The sequence below is a fragment of the Poecilia mexicana genome, unplaced genomic scaffold (genome assembly GCF_051168715.1).
Source record: "Poecilia mexicana isolate PSO_F unplaced genomic scaffold, ASM5116871v1 scaffold_14, whole genome shotgun sequence".
NCBI classification, from domain to species: Eukaryota; Metazoa; Chordata; class Actinopteri; order Cyprinodontiformes; family Poeciliidae; genus Poecilia; species Poecilia mexicana.
Genome location: NW_028263383.1, coordinates 24,584,082 through 24,605,358, shown reverse-complemented (window position 1 = coordinate 24,605,358; position 21,277 = coordinate 24,584,082). Strand labels below are relative to the sequence as shown.

General features: G+C 38.7%; 1 protein-coding gene and 1 long non-coding RNA gene across 9 annotated transcripts; one reads left to right on the top strand and one right to left on the bottom strand.

Moving 5' to 3' along the window:
• Positions 1-3,620: 3,620 nt before the first annotated feature.
• On the bottom strand, positions 3,621-20,551 carry uimc1 (ubiquitin interaction motif containing 1). 8 transcript variants are annotated; one of them, XM_088012402.1, is made up of 24 exons: positions 20,452-20,551; positions 20,081-20,167; positions 18,102-18,220; positions 17,887-17,971; positions 17,548-17,666; positions 16,540-16,672; positions 16,286-16,452; positions 16,048-16,178; positions 15,591-15,945; positions 14,866-14,923; positions 14,684-14,784; positions 14,344-14,468; positions 10,981-11,167; positions 10,686-10,790; positions 9,901-9,956; positions 9,509-9,681; positions 9,357-9,421; positions 9,132-9,231; positions 8,738-9,004; positions 8,479-8,560; positions 8,213-8,309; positions 8,070-8,118; positions 7,809-7,842; positions 3,621-4,099 (listed from the first exon to the last, which is right to left on the bottom strand). In XM_088012402.1, the coding sequence occupies exons 2-24, from the start codon at positions 20,118-20,120 to the stop codon at positions 3,928-3,930; spliced, it is 2,820 nt and encodes a 939-aa protein (XP_087868528.1). In that variant the 5' UTR covers positions 20,121-20,167; positions 20,452-20,551; the 3' UTR covers positions 3,621-3,927. The 8 variants fall into 8 exon arrangements, with proteins under 8 accessions (XP_087868528.1, XP_087868523.1, XP_087868525.1 ...); XM_088012397.1 differs by having other exon boundaries at positions 15,591-16,178; XM_088012399.1 differs by having other exon boundaries at positions 8,738-9,001; positions 15,591-16,178.
• LOC148155574 (uncharacterized) lies at positions 6,005-7,345 on the top strand. Its single transcript, XR_015765248.1, has 2 exons — positions 6,005-6,110; positions 6,636-7,345. It is a non-coding gene; the product is annotated as an uncharacterized LOC148155574 (long non-coding RNA).
• Positions 20,552-21,277: the final 726 nt, after the last annotated feature.

Here is a 21,277-nt window from a genome sequence, read left to right as displayed (position 1 = left end):
CTCCTCAAAGCTGAAGAATTTATTTGTCACCTACTTTTAAAAGTAAAGGGGAATAAATTACTCTGAATGTATGGCAAAATATCAGACTTTCTGAAATTCAGTAAAGATTTTTGCTGTTCTGCCCACTATGATCTTGAAATTGGGATTTCAGGCACAGACACAAGCTTTGAATATTTTTAAAAATGTTACTTTGTAGATCTGTACTTTGTTTTGATGATCCTCAGTCAGAGAATGTAGTCACACACAGATTCAAAAAGTGACCAAATTTACCATCTGAGATCCCCTGACTGGATGCGGACGTAGCTGCTCCAATGGGAAAAGAATGAAAGGAGTAGTGATCGGGAGATACCCCTGGCTTCACCAAAGCTTGACGAAAATAATGAGAGAACCAAGAACGAGGTGCTAGATTTCCTGATTCAGAAATGAAGAGTGGATCCTGTGGCGAGGCGTTAGCTGCGATTCGAGACTGCACGTAATTATGAATGGGCTCGTAAGGACTGAGAAAGAAGTTGAGACGAAAAAGATAAATGGGGCAGGAGATGGCAAGCTGATCGGTCTTACTTTTTCAGAGATTAAAAATCACGGTGTCGTGACTGTGACTGGAGAGGTCGGACAGGCAAGGATGAACGAGAGGATTGTGAGTAGACAAATTTACCAGAGGGGCAAACATGAAATAATCATGCGTGACAATAAGTTGAGAACATCGTTTCTGTTACCACCCACTCACTAACTGAATGTTAAGGTGACAAAACCTGTTTTTCACTTTATCACTATGTTTAAAAAAAAACAACACACTACTTCCTCATCCAGTTAGGTAGAATTGAGGTGCAGTCAACAAGGACCCGCTCTTCCGATCCCATCGGGGCTTCCCAACCAGTTCTGACAGGTGTTCAGAAAAAAAATAATGAAACAACATAACACTTAGTCATTCAATATATTCAGTGAATAAAAAAGATGTAAGAAATTAATTTAGTGCCATCTCTTCAGTAGGCTACAGGGGCCGTGGTGGCCTGGATAGTTTTATATTTCCACTAAATAGAAAACAAATGTCTGGGAACAGGTTAGCGCATGTTGGAACACTGAGCTACTAGTTGTTTGGCAGTTAGTGTCGACTGGGGATGTCGAAGTAACCATTTCTCCCTCATTCTTTGCATGTAGCCCCTCTGACTAGGGTTACTTGAGTAGTAGCATTCCAACAGATCCATGTTTTCATCTCTCGCCCATTTCCGTCTTGTTCCAGTAGCCCATTTGTCATCAAGGCGCTCTGGTTCCCCAGCACCTGATGCAGACCTTGTTTGGCCAGGTGACGTCTGAGCCGGCATGTTATGCATATCAGTGTCTCTCATGGTATGAGGTAGGCTATATAGCTCCAAGGGTCTTGCCTAAGGACCCACACTGCACAGCTCAGTTTCACTGTTGTAACTTTTTGCCCCAGCCTGGATTCAAACCCGGGTGGAAGACTGGTGACTTACCCATTGAGCTATACAGTCAGATATTGTCATAATGAGAGGTACCAGGACTCGAAGGCAAGCAGCAACTACGGACACCAAACTCAGTTTACAGATTTATTGAACAAGAAGGTGTAATGGGGGAAACGATGGAGAGGTGTAGATCAGCGGCAGCAGGGAGGAACCGGGCCAGAAGAGGAACTGAGAAATGGGTGAGCAGTTATACAGAGGAATAATGACAGGAATGATGATGTGACCTGATGAGGGCTTACGGATTGGGGGTTCAGGTGAGCAGAGGAGGGTACAGCAGTTGGGGCAGCGAGGGGTCTCCAGGTGGGGGAGTTCCAGCAGGTAACTGAGGGTGGATAGGCAGCAGCAGGGTGGTGGTGGTGAAGGAATCCAGGGGCTCGGCCAAGCCGAACAGCGAGGGCCAGGTAGTCCAGGTGGATCTGATTCTCAGAGAGAGGCCAGGGCTGGTTCTGGAAGGAAGAAAGATGGAAGAGGCGTCAGGAACAAGTTAGACACTTGAGACAGCAATGACAGCTAGAGTGTACCACTGTAGAAGCGGAACCATCTGGCATCTTCTTCTGGGAAGCCGCTCCTATTTAAGGACATTGTTGATTGGAGATGACGAGCACCAGCTGGATCCCGTCAGCCTGCCACCCTGAAAATATAGAGAAAACACTCCCCTGCAGAACCTAACATATATATATATATATATATATATATATATATATATATATATATATATATATATATATATATATATATATATATATATATATTGTTCTTGCCAGCTCAATGGAAAGAACAAGATCCGTGCAATAAACAGCTATGCCTTACCAGTAATCAGATACCCTGCCAGAATAATTAGCTGGCCAATGGAAGAGATGAAGGCCACGGATGTTAAGACTCGGAACTACTAACAATGGAGGGTTCCACCCCAAATCCAGCACCCTGAGACTGTACACAAGCCGTAAGGAAGGAGGCAGAGGACTAGTGAGTGTGAGAGCAACTGTCCAGGATGAAACAGAGGACGAGGTGCTGGAGGAACCATCATGGGAGGACAAGCCCCTACATGGGATGTACCACCGACAAATAACTGAAGTGGCTGTTATTAGGAAATCCTACCAATGCCTGGAGAAAGCTGGACTCAAGGACAGCACAGAGGCCCTCATCCTGGCCGCACAGGAACAGGACCTAAACACCAGAGCAATAGAGGCTCAGATCTACCACACCAGACTTTTACTCTTTACTCTATTTCCACATACATGCACACCACACTTGTAAGCACTCACACGCACACAAGTCACGTGCCCTGCCTCTGGATGCGAGTGCTGTATGCAAAGAGGACAGGCTTGGTGCTGCCTGCTGCACCTCTTCTCTCTGTTATTCGCCCAGGGCACCAAACAAACTAGGACTGGCCCTGCTCCGCAATTTCAGGGAAAATATTTTGAACTCAGAAGATGTGGTTTGAGATGGGTGGTTCTAGACAGGGGCCAGTGGGAGCCAATGCTTTAACCTGGCCCCTTTAACCTAGCGATATGCTTTGGCACAGAAACCATAACTTTTGAACCAATTTTATGTTTTCCTTTAACAACGAATTAAAAATTAAGGTCAGCTTCATCCATATTGCAATGGGATCACAGTTTTCATCAGCTCTGGAGCTGCAAGAGCCTCCTTTTCTCTGCAGGTCACCAAATACATTAAACAATGAAACATTGCCCTTTTTTCCCCCATTTTTTCCTGAACACCTGTCAGAATTTATTTCCCCTGCATCGGGAAGAACCCACAGATTCAGCTGATGGTGCTTCAATTCCTATGAGGAAGTAGTGTATGTTTTTGAAAAAGTGAAGACAGGTTTTGTTACTTCATTGTAGTTGTTGCGTTAGTGAGTGGGAGGCAACAGAAAAATTACATTTGTTCTCACGATGTCACACGATTATTTCAACAGAATGTTTGCTCCTCCGGTAAATTTGGTCTAGAAACTCAACTGCTATTTTTGGCTCCACCTATTTGTGCGAGTTTATATTCTCTAACTTATGATTATTGTAATAAAATACAAATCTACCCTGGTGGACATTTGCTGACCTGAACAAACTTTTACATTTTTCAAAGTGAATCCTCAGTTTTTACTTCATATAGTTTAAATTGTTGGTCAGATCTGTTGAATTCAGGTGTGTAATACTTTATTCTGACAGTAGAAGGCACTACAGTTCAGTTCAACTGTTATTCAGAGAAAATCAATCGTTATTTTGAAGCAGATGAGTTTGCTTGATTAAAAGACATTAAATGTAAATAAAAAGCAGAACTACAGTAACATAACGGGAATGTTTATACAAAGCAGGAGGTAGTTTGACATCAGCAATAGTGGTTTCAACAAAGTCAAAGACAGTTTGTTTTTTTAAATAAAACATCTTGAAAAAGGCTCCATGGCAGCCTGGTGATGGTTAAAGGTTCTGGCTCCTTCTTCATGACATCATCTCCGTCTTTGACTGGGCTTCTTGGGTCGCTGCTGTTTCCTGAAGTCAATAAGGCATCCGGTGGCCTCAGAGATGGGAGTGAAGGATCTGATGGGAGAATTACTGATCCTGTACGCTGAAACTTCCTCATCCTCATCATCATCATCGTCCCGTAGATCAATAACTGCTCTGAAAGTCAGGCACGCGCACACACACACACACACGCACACACACACACACACACACACACACACACACACACACACACACACACACACACAGACAGAGCTGTTGGACTCCAGATCAATCATTCAGGAAAAGATGCAAAACTAGGGATGACCTGCAGTTATGTCAAGACATGACAGACGATTAAAAATGTCAACAGAAGACATGAATGAATTAATGCATGATATTGGAGGTCTGAAAATATTGATTATTTTAGTAATGGATTATTCTGACGATTAAACGGATTAAAAAATTGCTACATTCTGCAGATTTTTTCATTTACCCACTTCAGCCTTTCTTATACAATATTAGAAATACAGTAAAAGGTGCAAATGAACAATTCAACTCCTTTTTAAATAAGACAATAAATATTTTATTGTCTAAAATACAATAACAGTATTTCTTTAGTAAACACTTGATCATTTGAAGCAAAGCTAAACATATTTCTAACATCAACATGTAAAAATTTGGCTCTGTCTGCTTGACTTAACATCAAGATGTTGGTTATTTTTTGGATTAACCGATTAATAATTGGATTGCAAAAGGAGTTTAGCAGGATTTATTTTACATAATTTGAACCAGGTGAAACTAAATCTGCCACTTGCTGAGTTCTGGGTAGAATACATTTACAGAAAAAGAAAAGATTAATCGATTACTAAATTAGTTATTTAGTATTCAATAATTGGTTCATCACAATCAGATTAACTGTTTCAGCCCTACAATATTGACACATGTATAAATGTAAAAATATTAGAAAATAGAAAATTTGTATTTGCTCTGCATGAACCTCAAGATCCTGTGGGCCTTGTGCTAAAACAAACAAAAAAAACTTTGGTAACACTTTATTTGAAGGGGGTTGAATAAGACTGTCATGACACTGTCATAAACATGACATAGCACCTGTCATGAACATGAATAAGTCTTCACGAATAGTTATGACTGTTGTCATAAAGCGTCATTTGGTAAATTATGACACTTTTAATACAAAGTTGACAACTTGTCATTAACCAAGAAATCATGATCTGACATAAATTTGTTATAAAAGTATTACCGATTAAATTTTAAAAATTAGCTTTATGTAGTAATATTATAAAGCTCTGCCATGTTTAGTCTTAATTTTCTTAATTTAATCGATCCTAAAGTTTTACAGCAAGATGTCTACAAAGCACTTATGAACTTAGCATTTGAAACATTATTTAAGGCTGTTTTAACCCTTGTGCGTGCGAGGACTGAGGCAAACGTAGAGAACTGTGTCAAATGATAAAAGTTTTACGTGTGTGGGGTCAGTTGGTATGGACCCCATTTCTAAACACAAGGGCTACGTAGTGCAATACACCATCTCCACCAGTGAGAGGCAGCAGTGCAGGAACAGGCGTGCAGTGTGTTGGTGAAGAAATCTTCCATATTGTGGCGCAAGCCTAACACAAGTTATAACGGCCAGACCTCCTGTTTAAGAAGCCGAAGTTTGATACCTAATACATATGAGGTATGTGTCTTATTAACTTTACATTTTCTTTGAGAAAATAACATTGACTATGTTCTCTTTCTCTGTAATGTTAGCTATAAGCAATTCAAGCCAATCCTACCTTGCTGTAAATTAATGTTAGCTAAAGTTATTAAACACAATTAGAGTAACGTTAGCCCTTAATGTTAAATATATTTTAAAGACAGGCAAATTGTTTTTTCCCCCTCCAATTTTAATCTAGCAAATTAAAAGCTAATATATTAGTCAAAGTTATCCTTCATGTGCATTATTTAGCGACTTGGCTGATGTGACACAGTGTTTGTGTTCTTTGCTTTGGCAAGTTTAGCCACATGAAGACCCAGGCTAGCCTAAGGACACATGGTGGGAGGACAAAGTTGGCTAATGAAGACATGCTTACAGGTGTGGAGGATGATAACCAGCCACCAGAGAAAGAAGTTCCTATTTGACCAAAGAGAAAGAAGCAGATGAAATATTCCCCAAGAAAATTAGGTAAGTCGTTTTTGTGTTAATATTTTCTCCAGATGAAGTGGGGTGGGACAGCCAGGTAAGTGGGGAATGGGGAGCAGGAATCAACATTCACCAGCTGAGTTAAGTTACGTTTTAGACAACTAAAACTGATGTTAAATCTATTTATTTATTAATAAACTTCTTGCAAACAACCCTAAGTTAGAGTATCTGGTTAGAAATAATTTAGAATACTCATTAAGTAAAAAGATGCATTCATGCGCCTAAAACTATGTTAAATGATGCATTCTGAATAACAACAGTTTCAGTCTGTCTGAACTTCTGCCAGACAAATATTTGATCAGAATAATTTTGTTCAGCTCCAGTTATTATTCCACTTGTATTAAGAAATAATTGTATTGCACTTTATAACAACCAGTCGTGTTAACTAGGCATTTGTCTGCCAGTCTACCATTCTGACAGTGTGCAGCAAGGGACATTTTTGAAATGGTATTTAAATAAATGCTGAGTTATGATGATATTGTTTTTTGTTTTTGTTCTTTTTTTAAGTGACCACAATGAATTGAGTCATCACCGACTATGAGGATGTTCAGAAGAGATTCACCAAGTTTGAATTCATGAAAAGGTTTTCACCATGATTAACTATTGCAAGAACAGCTGTAATTTCTGAGCATTTCTGGACACCTTCAAAGAGCTGCTTCCAGGAAATGAAGACAAGAAGATCTCCTGTTTTCAGAGCATTACAGGAAGACTATTACGAAGGAGATGGCTGACATAATCAAAGCAAAAAATGTTGCTGTTGAAAGAATCTATTTTCTTAAGTTAAAGAATAAGTAATTCTGTTTTAGTTTTTCAATCAGCATTTCAGAGTAACAACATACTGACCAGACGTTAAACCCTCTGTTATCTTAGAACAAGTTATCTTTTGTTTTATTCCAATGTACAAAGGGTTTGTTCTACAGTTATGATGGTAGTTATAAGTAGTCCAGTGTGTTTCACTTCATTTGAGGTAAGACTTAATATCAATAACTCTGTTAGCATAGCATTTGACACTGTAATACTAAATTACATCTTTATAATTGTTGCTACTAGTTTCAATTTACTTGAGGTAACAGTTAATATTAATGACACTGTAATAACACTTAATGACATATTCATAACTGGTGCTACTTGTTCCACTTTAGTTGATGTAAAAGAAATTGTTAATGAGTCTGTTATTAAATCATTTGACCGTGTAATAAAGCTTAGTGAAATCTTTATTGCTTGTCCTACTTGTTTTGCTTTATTTCAGGGAGTGGAAATAATCATTGTTTTGTTAAAGCTTTTGCTAGTGTAATAAATCATTATGACTACTATTATGACAAATTTATGTTGGATCATGATTTCTAGGTTAATGTCAAGTTGTCATAACGAAGACATTTTGAATAATGTCAACTTTGTATTAAAAGTGTCATTATTTACCGAATGACGCTTTATGACAACAGTCATAAATATTCATGAAGGCTTATTCATGTTCATGACAGATGTTATGTCATGTTTATGACAGTGTCATGACAGTCTTATTCAACCCCCTTCAAATAAAGTGTTACCAAAACTTCTCTCAGTTCAGCATGAGACAAAAAAAGTTCATTTTAAAAAGAACATCAAAACTTGAGAAATTAAGAACCCAAACACAAGTAATATACAGAAGAAACCTTAGTAGTTTTATGAAATAAATCTTACTCAGGTTGGGGTTTGGATCCTGACGGTCCAGCACCTGAGGAAACAGTAAAACATCAAATCTGAGTTTGTTTCTGAGGAAAAAAAATTATAACGGTAAAGACTGTGAGAAGACCCCAAATCAAAGAAAATCAGAGATGCTTCATCTTGTCTGACAGGGAGTTCTGAATACTGTTTTTTGGTTTCCCTGCAGATAACTTAAGACCAAAACCAGAGCAAGGTGTTACCAAACAGGATTAAAATGTAGTTTTGTGGACCACTGACCTGAGTCCCTGCTTTCAGTTTTCTCCAAAGCCGACAACAGGTTTCCCTTCTGATGTTTGCAGACAAAGGAACAACTGAAACAGTTTTTATCACTGCAGTATTTAAATGTGTAAATAAAGCAGATCTTTTCAGGTTACTCCTACCCTGCTCACTGTCCCACGTTGAAGGCAGAGTTCTGTATGTCGGCTGTAATCTCGTAGAAGAACAGATTTCTGACAGATGTAGCATTTCTCCTGGTTCCTGTGGAGCAAAGAACCAGATCTGCTGAGCTTTTAAAAGGCAAACCGATACTAATGAGACCAGTTTTATAGGGCTTGGATCATACAATCACAATATGCAGAAAAAACAACAAGGTGTCAGATAAAGTAGTGGGAAAAAAACTGCTAATCTGATTGTGGTTTCTACAGACCTGCAAACATCAGAGAGTTGGGTGGTTTCCTCCGACACCACCTCTGTTCTCTTCATCCTCTTCCTACGAGGTTTCAGTGGGTCTGTCAACAACAAGGAACAAACATCACCACAACAAACCAGGGAAACAGGAAATCTGGAAATCAGTTGCATTATGCTCTGTGCTGGTCAAAGTTTTATGTTGTAACGCCGATAATTTCCAATTTACTTTTAATCAAGCAAACTAATTGTAAAATTAGTTAATGTTCCCTCTGCATTACCTTGAAAGCCATCACAGTACGCCGCATGAATCTCAATCTCACTTGCGGGAAACGATCCCTGACAGAGGGGGCAGTCGACAGAGGCTTCAGGGCTGTGAGGGACAACGGCTGCTTCCAGTTCAGGACATTCTGATCTCTGAAGACTTCGGTCCTCCATCTTCTCCACCTCTTGATCCTTTCTGCTCTTGACTTTCTTTACCCTTTGTGCAGTCTGTCCTCTGACATCTTTGTAGCAACTTGAGACGTTTTCCTCCATTTTTGAGTCTGCTGTGGGTAAAACGAATCACACATAAACTCACCTCTGGCAGTTAATTTATAGAATGGCAATGAAACTCAGAAGGGTAAGTATGTTTGCTTTTCTGTTTTTTTTTGTTTTTTTTTGTTTTTTTTTTACTTTTCAAATTTGGCTCTGGCTCCTGACACTCGTGTCTGATTGGAGAATCACCTCTGAGGATCATCTCGATCTCAGGCAGTTCAGGATTTTTCTGTGAAGGCTGTGAGGAGATAAAACAAATATATCTCAGGATGTCTTTTCATCATTATGGACTCAGCCATAAAATAATTCCTGAACAGAACCTTAAAATAGAGTAATATGTTTTACTTCCAGCAGGGGGCTGACCTGTGTTTCAGCATCAACATCCAAGCTCAGATCTTTTGTGCTGTCGTTGTCACTCAGTTGAGTTTCTGTTTGTTTCAAACAGGAAAAATTTGTTCAAGTCAGCAGCTGAGATATGAGTGGAAACCTGGTGCCATAACAGTAAACTACTTCACCTGGACAAACCTCACAGTCATCAGTATCCATCTGCACTTCATCACTCTCCTTGTTCCCCTCTTCCTCTTTTTCTTGCTGCTCCTCTTCTCCGTCATCTTTTCTCTCCTCTTCCTCTTCTGGAAGAAAATCAGCAGCTTCGCTCCTTTTGCTGCCTCTCAGTCTTAGACCTCTCCTGATAAACAGGAAACAACCAGAGTGACAAAGATCAGATTCTCAGGTGACGGTGAACAATGAAAAGACAAAAAATTTAAAAGATTTTTTGTAGTTTTGTTTTTTGTCAGGTGAGAATTTTGGAGTATGAAATTCACATGGGCTTTGACTGAATACATTTCGTCACTAGGAGTCCAACCACAACATTTTTTTCTTTAAGGGTTTCAAGATTCAGTTTTACCTTCGAGAAACACAAGGCTGAGGCGACCCAGCTGATGTTTCAGGGGACATGGACTTCTGAGGAGAAATAAAAACATCAAGATAAGAGCAGACCAACATCCCAACTACGTTAATAACTGCTTTGACTTTTGTTTCTACATGGCAAATCATTCATTCTAGATGTAACAGTGTAACAGAAAACAGTCATGTGACCGATTGTGTTTAATTGAATCCAGGGAAATGATCTGAACAGCAGCAGTAAGGAGTTTAGTCATTTATTCAATCTGCAGTATGCAACTTTTATTTTAAAAAAAGTTATTTACATATTTGTTGAAACTGTCACTATGTCATAACAGACAAGGTTCAGAAAAAAAGTTTCAGTTAATTTCTTGTGATGATGTTGGGAATTTGTTTCATGTTCAAGGAATCATGGCTCAGAATGACTAGAATACTTTGAAGGTTTTAGTTGCCATATACTGAAGATGAAAAGAACTTAAAATGTTTTATTTCCAACGAGACGCCGACACTGAACACACCACAAAGTGAGCAGTACCACCAGAGCAACAAGATGGTCAAAGAGAAAAAATGCTGTTTGTGTGGCAACACTAAGAGACTCAGAGGATTTGTGAATATAGTTTTGAGGTGGAGTGGCTTTTTTCAGGCATCAGAAGCAGGAGATTACTCACCTGTTCAGGGACGATGGATGAGAATGAGCTTAAGCTAAAACTCATGCAAGGCATCTTTTATTAATGTTTTTGAACATGTTTTAATAAACTAAAAAAAAAAATCAAATCAAAGTTGGTTGACCTGTGGCTCCGGCTGGATGGCCTCCCCCCACTCAGCCTTCCTCAGCAGACCCCTTTGAGCCTCTTTCAGACTCTTCTCATAAACCTCCATCTGAGCCACGATCACCTTAGGAAAACATGAGCCGTTCAGCATCTCTGACATTTAACACTTATGCTAAAATTAGAAGTTTAAATATTATTCATTTTGACAGTTAATGAGCTTATTATCTGGATATAAAAAATGAGGAATAATCAAGTAATTCAAGTTTTGTATAAAATGTAAATACTGTGTTTGTCCAACTGGCAATCAGATCCACCTTGGTGTACGTATCTGGATCCAGGCCTCTTGGACAGAAGGGAACCCCCCAGTAGTAGTGGACTGTCTGTCTGTCTGAAGGGTCCCCACGCTGGGGCGACGCCCTGTGGACATCCTCCCGTCTGCTCAGAGGATGGGACTGCAGGGCTGAGGTGGGAAGCTGTGATGAACATTTCTGGGGTTTCAGGCTGGAAACAGAAAGACCAGAGATGCTTGTGTTTCAATTATAAGCCAATCGGCTCCAGATTTTGGAGATTTACAAGGAGAATCAATCAGTTATAAAGTTATGTAGGAAAATACCCAGATAGCACACGATGTTAAATCAACGTTGAATTATAGTCAGAATGATTGTTTCTTGGTTGAAGTCGAAAACTGACGGTGGATCAACCATCAAACAACCATCCAATTCTAACCGTTAAAACTGTGTCAATGTATCAATGTTGTTTTGTGGTTGAAATCTAATGAATGAAATGTAGATTTCTGATCAATGTTGAATCAATGTCAGCTGTTTTGCCACACACCTTCCCCTCATCAGAGCTCTGGGTGAGAGCATTTTATTAGTGAGTGGGGGTTATCACATTTTAAATTAACCATTGTAGAGGATAGTGGGTGATGATTCCCTTCTGTACATTTTTCACTTGTTAATAAAAATTCTTACTACAAGGAGTGGAGCGGTCCACCCCTACAGTGTATATGAGTGGGATGTCCCAACCACACAGCCACTTTGCTGTTGGCTTGTTGGCAAAATATGTTAATTCAACATTGAATTATCGTCACAAAGGTTGAATTTATGTTTAAGGTCGACGACAGAACCTGGATCAGCCATCAAACAACCATTCAATTCTAGCCAATTAACTAACATTGAAAATGAGTCATTGAATCAATGTTGATTTACTGTCAATATCCATTGATTGAAACACCAACATTGAATCCAGTGTTTTTCAGCACCGGTCCACCAGGCACACTGCCCTGCAAGTTTTAGGCATTTCCCTAATTCAGCACACATGATTTTAATTGACGTCTGATTAACAGGGTTTTGCTGAACTGAAAACACGCAGGTCAGTTTGCCTTGAGGATAAGGTTTGAGGAAGAACTAGTAATCTAAATGTTCAATCAATGTAAGCTGTTTTTTGCACCCCTTCACCACCTTTGGCCATTCAAACGCCCAACCCTTCTCCCTTCACCTGCCAAAGACACACACACCCCTCTCCCTCCACCGCCCACCCCTCACCTGGCCCAACTGACCTGGACTATTATTACTTGTGCAGGATCTTTATCACCATATGGACATTTTTGAATGAATTTAATAAACTTATTTGGAAATATTTGTAGTTGATGGAAGATTGAACCAGCTATTTGATGGAAGTTAATTCTGTATAAATTATAAATAATTTTTCCAACTACAGGACAAAGCACCTTTTGCTCCATTTATCTGTCTCTGGTGTGTTAAATAAACCCTGATCCTCCCTGAGTTTTATCGTTAGGTTTTCTGATCAACAGCCCTTTATTTTAAATATTGATTCCCTCATTTTAACATGAGTGCAGCATCATAAATGCTACACTATACTGCAGCTCAATAGGTAAATGTAATTGTATATGTAAACATTAAGTAAATATTAATGAAAGATTAAAATAAATATTAATTTAACAGTGAGTGTACATGGGGAACTATATGGTTTGTATTTGTTCTCTGACCTGTAACCAGTACACTGTTTAATATTTCAATGTCTTTCAGAACTTTTCAAATGTTTATCATCTTTCTAACCAGCACCTTCCTCACTTTTATTCTTGTGTTTTTCAGCCGCTGCTCTGCAGTTTGACCCAAAGCTGAATCTTGAGGACTGCAGCCACTTGAAGTGGCTTCATTACGCACCAGAACGAGAGGAAGACATCGCAAGGAATCAAAGTGACGCCAACCAGAGTCAAACTGGGGTGACCACAACTTGTCCTGTTTCCCTGGTTCATACAGTACAAAGCTTAACATGGATGCTGTTCTTCTGTGGACAACAGACTGTTGTTCTGTCAGTCAAAAAGGAGTCAAATATGTTTAAAGATCTGTCCCTCTTTTCATAAATAAAATGTTATATCAAACCCATGTTGTCATTTTTAACCTTTTGTACACAGTTTACCCATCATCTGCCAATAATATAGTGTTTAACACCAGTGAAGAAACTTTTAGTGGCATGTTATGATGTAGACCTATCAGACCTAAAAATAAATCCTTAGCTTTCATTCAATATAAAATCAACCCAAATCTGCATGTAGATTCACATACAGATGATGGTTGAATCAACATTGATATAATGTCAGTTATGGTTGAAACCCTAACGTTGATTCAACATACAAGTCACCGACCACTTTCAACGTTGATTCAATCATTCTGTGCTATCTGGGTATTAAAATGGGCATTAATCCTAAACCTTTATTTACTATCCACTTTTAAAGCTCGTCTTAAAACCCATCTATTTTACCTGGCTTTCAACTCCAGCGGGATCTAGTTTTAAATTGTATGTTTGTTTTTAAACTGTAAGAGTTGTTTTTTTTTATGTTGTGTTTTAATATACAACACTTTGTATCAGCTGTGCTTGTTTTAAAGTGCTTTATAAATAAAGTTGGTATGGTATAGGGATATTTAAATGAAGCTGCTTGTTTATTTTCTATAAAGTGACTTGAATGTTCAGGCATTAGGATGTCAGTATAAGCCCTCAACTATACCAGTTCTATGCTGTGAACCATCTCTAGAACATTGTTTTCATCTAAAAGGTTTTAAGTTTGCTGTAAAGAAAAAAACTTGGAAAAATGACTAAATATTACTTAGCAAAATGCTACGTTATTTTAGAAGGGTTTAGAAAGAAACGCCATAAGAAAATTATTTAGCTTAAACATTTTCAACAGTGAACATTGAATGTGAATTATTCAGTTTTTTTTTCTTGGCAATCTTAAATTTGTAATAGTTTGTAAAAAGGTGAAGTTGCATGAGACAGTACTGGATAAGACGCCCTCTGCTGGACATTGAGGGAGTAATGCAGGATTTTTACTGTGGGTATAAAACTGAATCACAATCTGTATTTTATATATTTTTATACACCGTGTGAAGATTATACACAGATTATGTTTCAAGTCTATTAGTCATATATTATTTATGCAAAAAAATTTAATGTTTACTATTTTTTAATGGAGAACTTTACATTTATATTTCTTTACTGATCACCTACATGCTAAAAAATAAATCAAAAACTTTAACAGTTAATAACTGTAACTGCTTGTCAAGTAATTCAAGTTACTTGACAGAGAGGGCTTGCTGAACTGTAACTGCTTGTTACAGTTATTAGTAAACTTGGATTTATATGTAAGGTTGATGTACCTCCAGTCTGGCCAGGACGGTTCTTGGGAAGCCACCAATACGTGTTTCGGTGATGATCCCAACTGGTTGTCTGCTGGAACAGCAGGTTTCTCTTCAGGGAAGACTGGGCTGGGAGAACCAACGGGCTGCAGCAGAACACACACACACACACACGCACACACACCCCCACACACGCGCACACACACACACACACACACACACACACACACACACACACACACACACACACACACACACACACGCACACACACACAAAAGAGTGAGGACAGGAGTACAAAGGTTTAACACTGAAAACACAACATAACCATCAAAAACAGCTTTAATCTGAATGTTTCCTCACTGTAACATCATCCTCCTCCTGCTCTGACCAGATTAGCGCCATGTCGCTTGTCAGCTCCTTCTTTCCAGAGGTCCAGCCTTCGCAGTTTTCATTCACCTCTTCTGGGTTAATAGTCACAGAAACACTAAAATCAATTGCTGATCATACATTTAAAAAATGAAATGTGCGATCTTACATCGTACCCGATTTCGGCGAATATCTGTTGCACTCGGCAGTTGGACAGCCGTCAGACTTTATGTCCTTTAGATAAAAAATGAAGGAAACCAGAAGCAGTTTAAGTGCTTCCACATCAGTTGGGACTGATGTGGAAGAATAACAAAAAACAAGCAGCCGATTCGTGCAGTCTAGTTGAAAAGAGTTTCACAATATTTAGGCAAATATTGTGAAGCATCCCAAAGGTGCTGCTCTAAACTTACAGAAACTATCAGAGGTCATTGCGTTGGGCTCTTTGCATCACATCAGATTCATCTGATTTAAGTCCTGCAAGCTGTTCCATTGACAAACATGTTACGTTTTCTATGGAGATCTTAGTAATAGTCAATTTCTTTAAAAAAGGAGACAGGAGCGTAATCAGACCATCAGGAATCTGACCTCGCCTCTCCCTGCACAGGAAGATTAGATTCAAATTCAATTCAAAAATACTTTATTGATCCCAAAGGGAAATGAAATGTTGTTGTAACTTAAATATCTTCAGAGAAGGATTTCCAGTAGCAGTCAGTTAGCAACGACTCTGAAGAGGCCTCTGACTGAAGACTTAACAGGAAAAAGATAAACGTCTCTTACGTTACACTGTCACATCATGATGGTAGTTTTAATAAACATAAAATAAACCATACTTTTGTAAAAGTTACATACATCACGTAACTTTGAGCGTTTTTAACCTGGAATCATTGTAAAACCAGCTGACCTTCCTGCAGCCAGAAGGACTCTGGTCACAGTCAGAAGCTTGGAGCTGCAGGTCGGTCCTCTGCAGTTCAGTGGGGCTCGTCAATCGCTCATCTCTCCGCTCCACCTGTCCTCTGCGGGGGTCTTTACAGAGTGAAGACTGTCCTGAGGGGGTTTTATGGTACACAGGGCTCTGGGGGGAGTCAGACCTCACAGTGGGATTTGAACTCTCCTGAGAGGAGAAGCTGAGCTCTAGATTTTCACAGGTAGGATGATTAGAGCAGTCAGCAGTCCTCGCAAAAACTGGACTCTTAACAAATGTGGGACTCTGCTCCAGCTGTCTTTCACGGCCCATGTCATCTCCTGGGAACACAGGACTTTTGGGACAGAATATGGGGTTACTCTGGGGGAACACAGGGCTTCTAGGCTGGGCAGATTTTTGAGTGGAAATCAAACTGTCCTGAGAACACAAGACAAACCCAGAGCTCTTGCATGTTTCCACTAGATCCAGGTTGAGGCGACTGACATGAACCTCCGCTCTGCAGCCGGTCAGTGGGAAGACTGGAGACATCCGGAGCTGGGAGTCTTCAATGTCTGTTGAGTCGGAGCTCTGCTTCCCGAACAGGAGAAAGCACATAAATTATCACTTTTCTTTGGATTCTTTACTGATTATAAAGTATGAATAGAAAGAAAAAAGAAGGTGAAACTGTAACGGACCTGCGGAGAGTCCAGATGAGCGGAGAACGATTCTGTGATACTGGGAGAATTCTGAGAGGAAACATTCTGAGTCCGTGACAAATCTGGCATTTTCATTAGTGGACTGCCAGCTTCTTTTCTCAGCTTTTTTTTCCTGGTAATAATTTCATCTCCTGGTCCAACAGCTCCTGGAAAAAACACAACACATTTGACCAATCAGCAGCTTTCGTCATAAAGAAGGAATAACTAGAGGAGGAAGAAATCCTCAGACTCACCTGAGTTCACCTCCTCTGGCATCCTCTCCCCGTTAGAGTATGAGAGTTTTCGTCGAGAGCCAGTGCTCTGCGGGACGCCGTCAAGCAGATGTTTATCTGGAGACCTCGGACCAGGTTGTGTCTGGATGACCATCTATGAGGGAGAAAAGCTTCTTTGATTAAAACTGCAAATGTTAAGGTCTACTTTCCGATGATTCCTCTCATCGGGATCATTTCTGGTTTTCTGTGCAGGTTTTGGTCTAAGTTCATGACTTTTCCAGCTTCAGCTCTGAACAGGGAGATATGTAAAGGTGAGATGAACATGTGAGATCCAATGTGATGACACTATTTCAACAAGAGAGAACAGATTTCTCCCTGTATTTAAATATGAAAACACTGAGATATACACAGAGAAAAGGTGGGTTAGCAAAAATCATGGACTTATTCCGCTATTTGTTCAGGTATCAGAGTTTCTGCTGGTTTCACCAACTCAAATTTAAGACTGTTAAAGAGCATTATGAATGGTCACAGCAATTTATAAACTTTGTCCAGCTATAACTGATGATAAATTTGCATTTACCCATGATATATGCAAAATGCTAGTTAGCAAGCAACAGCATATTAACCCACCTGCCTCAAGTCACTGAATGTAATGAAGATGTCTGAGTGCAATGCAATTTCCTTTGACAGAAAATATATAGTATATTCAATAATATATTGAATATCAATCAATCAAATTTTATTTGCATAGCACATTTCAGCAGCAAGGCATTTCAAAGTGCTTTACATATATATTATGTAAAGCATAATCTTGTGAATATACAAAATTAAGTACCAACTTAAAATGAAGTTAAGACATTTCAGAACCTTATTTTAGATAAATTAATGTAAGGCTTTTAGAGGAAGTGTGGATACCCCTGGATGTGCTGACTTTATTCTTCTCTTATCTTACCTGAATTACAGCCCAGATAACCCATAATCCTGTTTCAACAGGATTTCTGCAGAACGTAAAGTCAAATCTGAACTCACGCTCTCCTGAATGGCCTTCATCACATTCTCATCCTCCTGCTGCTGTCTCAGTGCTGTGTTGCTGGCTTCCTGTTTGCTGAGTTGTAGCGCCAGGTCCATCTCCTCCTCCTCAGTCATCTCTGAGCAGCAAACATACAAAACCAACAGCATTTATCTAAACAAATCCAAAGAACTGGGCCAAGTGTGTTTGAGTACCAAACCAAAAACATTTCCTATGGGTTAGAAAGTACAGAAGCAGGAATGCATTTGAAAGAGCAAGCTTTTGAAAGAATAAGTTCCAACATTTTGAAACTTTCTCCAGTGATTAATAGCCTGCAACAGGAAACAATGACTATCCACCTTTTCGTCTGCAGTGGTTCTTCCTCTCCGTTCGGCGTTTCTCTCGTGGTAATAATGTTGACCGAAGCAAAGACGAGAGCTCATCCTAAAAAACAGATTCCAAACCACAGATGGAATTTACTCTTCTGCAGCTTAATCAGTGAACATGTTTTAGGTTCATTTATTAACCCAACTTATACATTAAAAGTATAAGTTTTGATTTTAAACATCTCTACCCTGCTTTCTGTGTCAGTAGAAGCTTTGTCCTCCTGGGTGTTTTCATCCTGTTGGCTATCAGAGGAAACGTTCTGGGTCAGGTTCTTCCTCAGAGCCATCCTGCTCTGCTGCTGAGTCGCTGTGACAGGAAGAAAATTAACACTTGTCAGTTTCTATAAACTGAATATAAAACTTATTCACTGCCTTGGAAGTATTACCCTTTTCTTGCTTTTACAAATCAATCAGAAGCAAAAATTTGGCATTTTGACAAAGAAAATAGTAAAAACAACTCTTAAATGTCAAACTTAAAACTGATTTCAACTAAATAATGACTATTAAATATATTTAACATGGATGCTGTGGTGGCACAGAAGTAAGGCACAACACACTTATGGAGGCTTTAGTCTCCAGCCTGAGGACCTGTGCTGCCTGCCCCCCCCTCTCATTAGCCACTTTCCTGTTTAACCACTCTCAAATAAAGGCCACTGGAGCTAATAAAACCTTTAAAAAATAAATTACACAAAACAAGTGATAATAAAAAATAAAAAGTACAACTTCTTTTCTAGTCAAAATTAAGAAAACAAGTCTTTTGTTTAAGCCTGTTGAAATAAGCAATGAGATGATTAATTAAAATGAACTCAATCATTTCCATTCTGATGAATAATATTTTAGAGTGCCTATAAAACCTCTAAAAAGAGGCAGATGAAGCACGCTGGCTGACTCCTTTCAATGTAAAGGAGCAACATTTCTACTGGATTACTGCTCCTGATTTTCTTTCAGGTAAGAGACAACCACAACTTAGAGCAGCAACCTCTTCAATTCAAACAGCCCTTCGGTTTTTGCCTGAAATTAAAGATGTTTTTACTATATCTTTCTGCACTGTTTTGAAAATAACTTGTTTTTATTTTAGTTCTTAGGATTCAGGACAAAGAAAACAAATCAAATCTTTATAGGTTTAAAAATATACGTCTCTCAGTAGAAATAGGCCAACTGAGGCTCTTCTATATTTAGACAAGGTGACAAATTACATATTGTATTTAGCAATTTAAATACATCTATTATGTACCATCAGTGATATTTTGTTGTTGAACTTCTAAGCAGACGTTTAGAGATACTAAACAAATATTTCCTACTGACTTAATATATAAACTTTTTGCTCATTTTTTATCAAAGGTACTAAAAACTACTTGATCACAAAAGAGCCTTCTGTATCCAGTATCTCTGTATTTGGGTCGTGATCCATAACTATGTGTAAGGGTAGACAGGTCAGTTAAACTGCAATCAAATGAGTTCAGGACATACTTGTACTAAAGCAGCGTGATGTTAGATTTATTTTATTTTCATATTTGGAAAATCATTGAAAATTAATTAACTCAAGCAATTTGCTTCAATAACTGCAACTCATTTTGTATAGATTCATCTCACACACACTTGAAATACAGCCAGTGCTGAAATGGTCATTTAAATCAGTTGTGCTTGGTTGGGACCAGGATTGAAAACACTGGTCAAAAGGAAGATGACAGACTTCAGAAAACCAAATACAAATGAGGTGGATTAGTAGTGCTTGCCAATAATTGAATGCATTATCCAGGACTGTGACGTTTCATCTCTGTTGTCCAGAAAGTGAGCTGTTATCATGTCATGACAGATTGTCATGCAGTCTTGAGTCAGAAGCCTGTTTAGATTTCGTACAAGACTGACTGCTACTGGATAACTTGATTTCTCACAGCAACACCATCTTTGAAGATACTTGGATGATACCAGTTGCATTTTATTTCCCTTACTAAAGTATTTTTAATTGAATTTAATCACTTTCTTTACACCGAATCTACATATTAGTTTTCATATTTTCAACTGAATTACTGGATTTAACTTTTATCTAATGTTCAGATTTGTTGCAGTGGACATGTATGTTGAAACAGTAGGTGAATCCAGACCAACCGCTTCTTTCCCTCGATTTCTTATGTTTTATTGTCACGGAAGTCACGGCAGCTGTTACCTGACGACGGCGATGAAGAGCGTCTTCCTCTTCCTCTCATTTGGGTGTGGGATCATCCAACCCTGAGCGCTGACTGACAGGAAAGGCCTAAAGTCACCAAACAAACTTAATAAATTAATGTTTAAAAAGCACAGTCCCGTTAAACAGCTGAATGTTAAATGACAGCGCGCTAGGACGGCGGTTGGTATGGAAACAAACTGAACACACAAAAAGCCTCAAATAAAGTTCGTTGGCTCAGTTTCCTGATCAGATAACTATCAAATTACAGCACAAATTAACTTTTAATTTGTTTTTGTGTGTGTTTTTATTTTAATCGAAAAACTACCAAAGACAACAGCAAAGTACCACAATTTCAGTTTGAAAACACTCACAGAGGGTTTTTTTCTCACTTTCGCGGCGCCATGTTTGTTTCTGTCCCGCTACCACGTGATGTCTACGTAAGACGTATGTCACGCTCCAATCCAAAGTCCCATTTCGTCAAATCACTGCTGTACACAGCGAAAGACAACACACTTCTTTAATGCACTTCTTTAGAATTGCATTAAAGAATTTATGTATGAATACTTTTCTGACGACTTTTTTATTTTGTGGTTTTAGTCATCTTTTTACTCATTTTTGGCCAAAACAGTATTTTAAAAATTCTAAAAGAGCGTTTATGACTTTACCCTGCAGTAAAGTAATACGATTTATAAATAACTCGAATTCGAGTCCTACATTACCTCAGTGATTTATAAATCTAATTACAATCATGTTACCGAACTAAAGAACACTATTACGTTCAAACACTGAATGGTATTGTTTTTGAGCTTCAGATATTAGATTTTTTATTTTTTGGGTGGCTTAATTTTGTTCCTAGGCCAGTAGTGGTTTTTGATGCAGCCTATGTGGCTCAATGCCCAGAGAACAATTTTATCAAGGGTAGCACAAATACTTGCTTAGAAAAAACAAAAATAAAAACATGGATGTACGTTGTGGCCCCTTTGAGTTTTCTTTTGCTTCCTGTAATGTGTTAACACTTAGATTGACCAGGGTTGAAGATGATCATTCTGCACACAGATTCTCAAAAGGTTTGGGAATTATTTTGAGAACAAAAAATGGATCCACATTCAGAATAAGGGGCTCACCTTATTCTCAAGAACCACCAATGTCGGTAACTTTGTCTGATGGGAAATTCTCAGTTTGCTCAGCATTTTACCT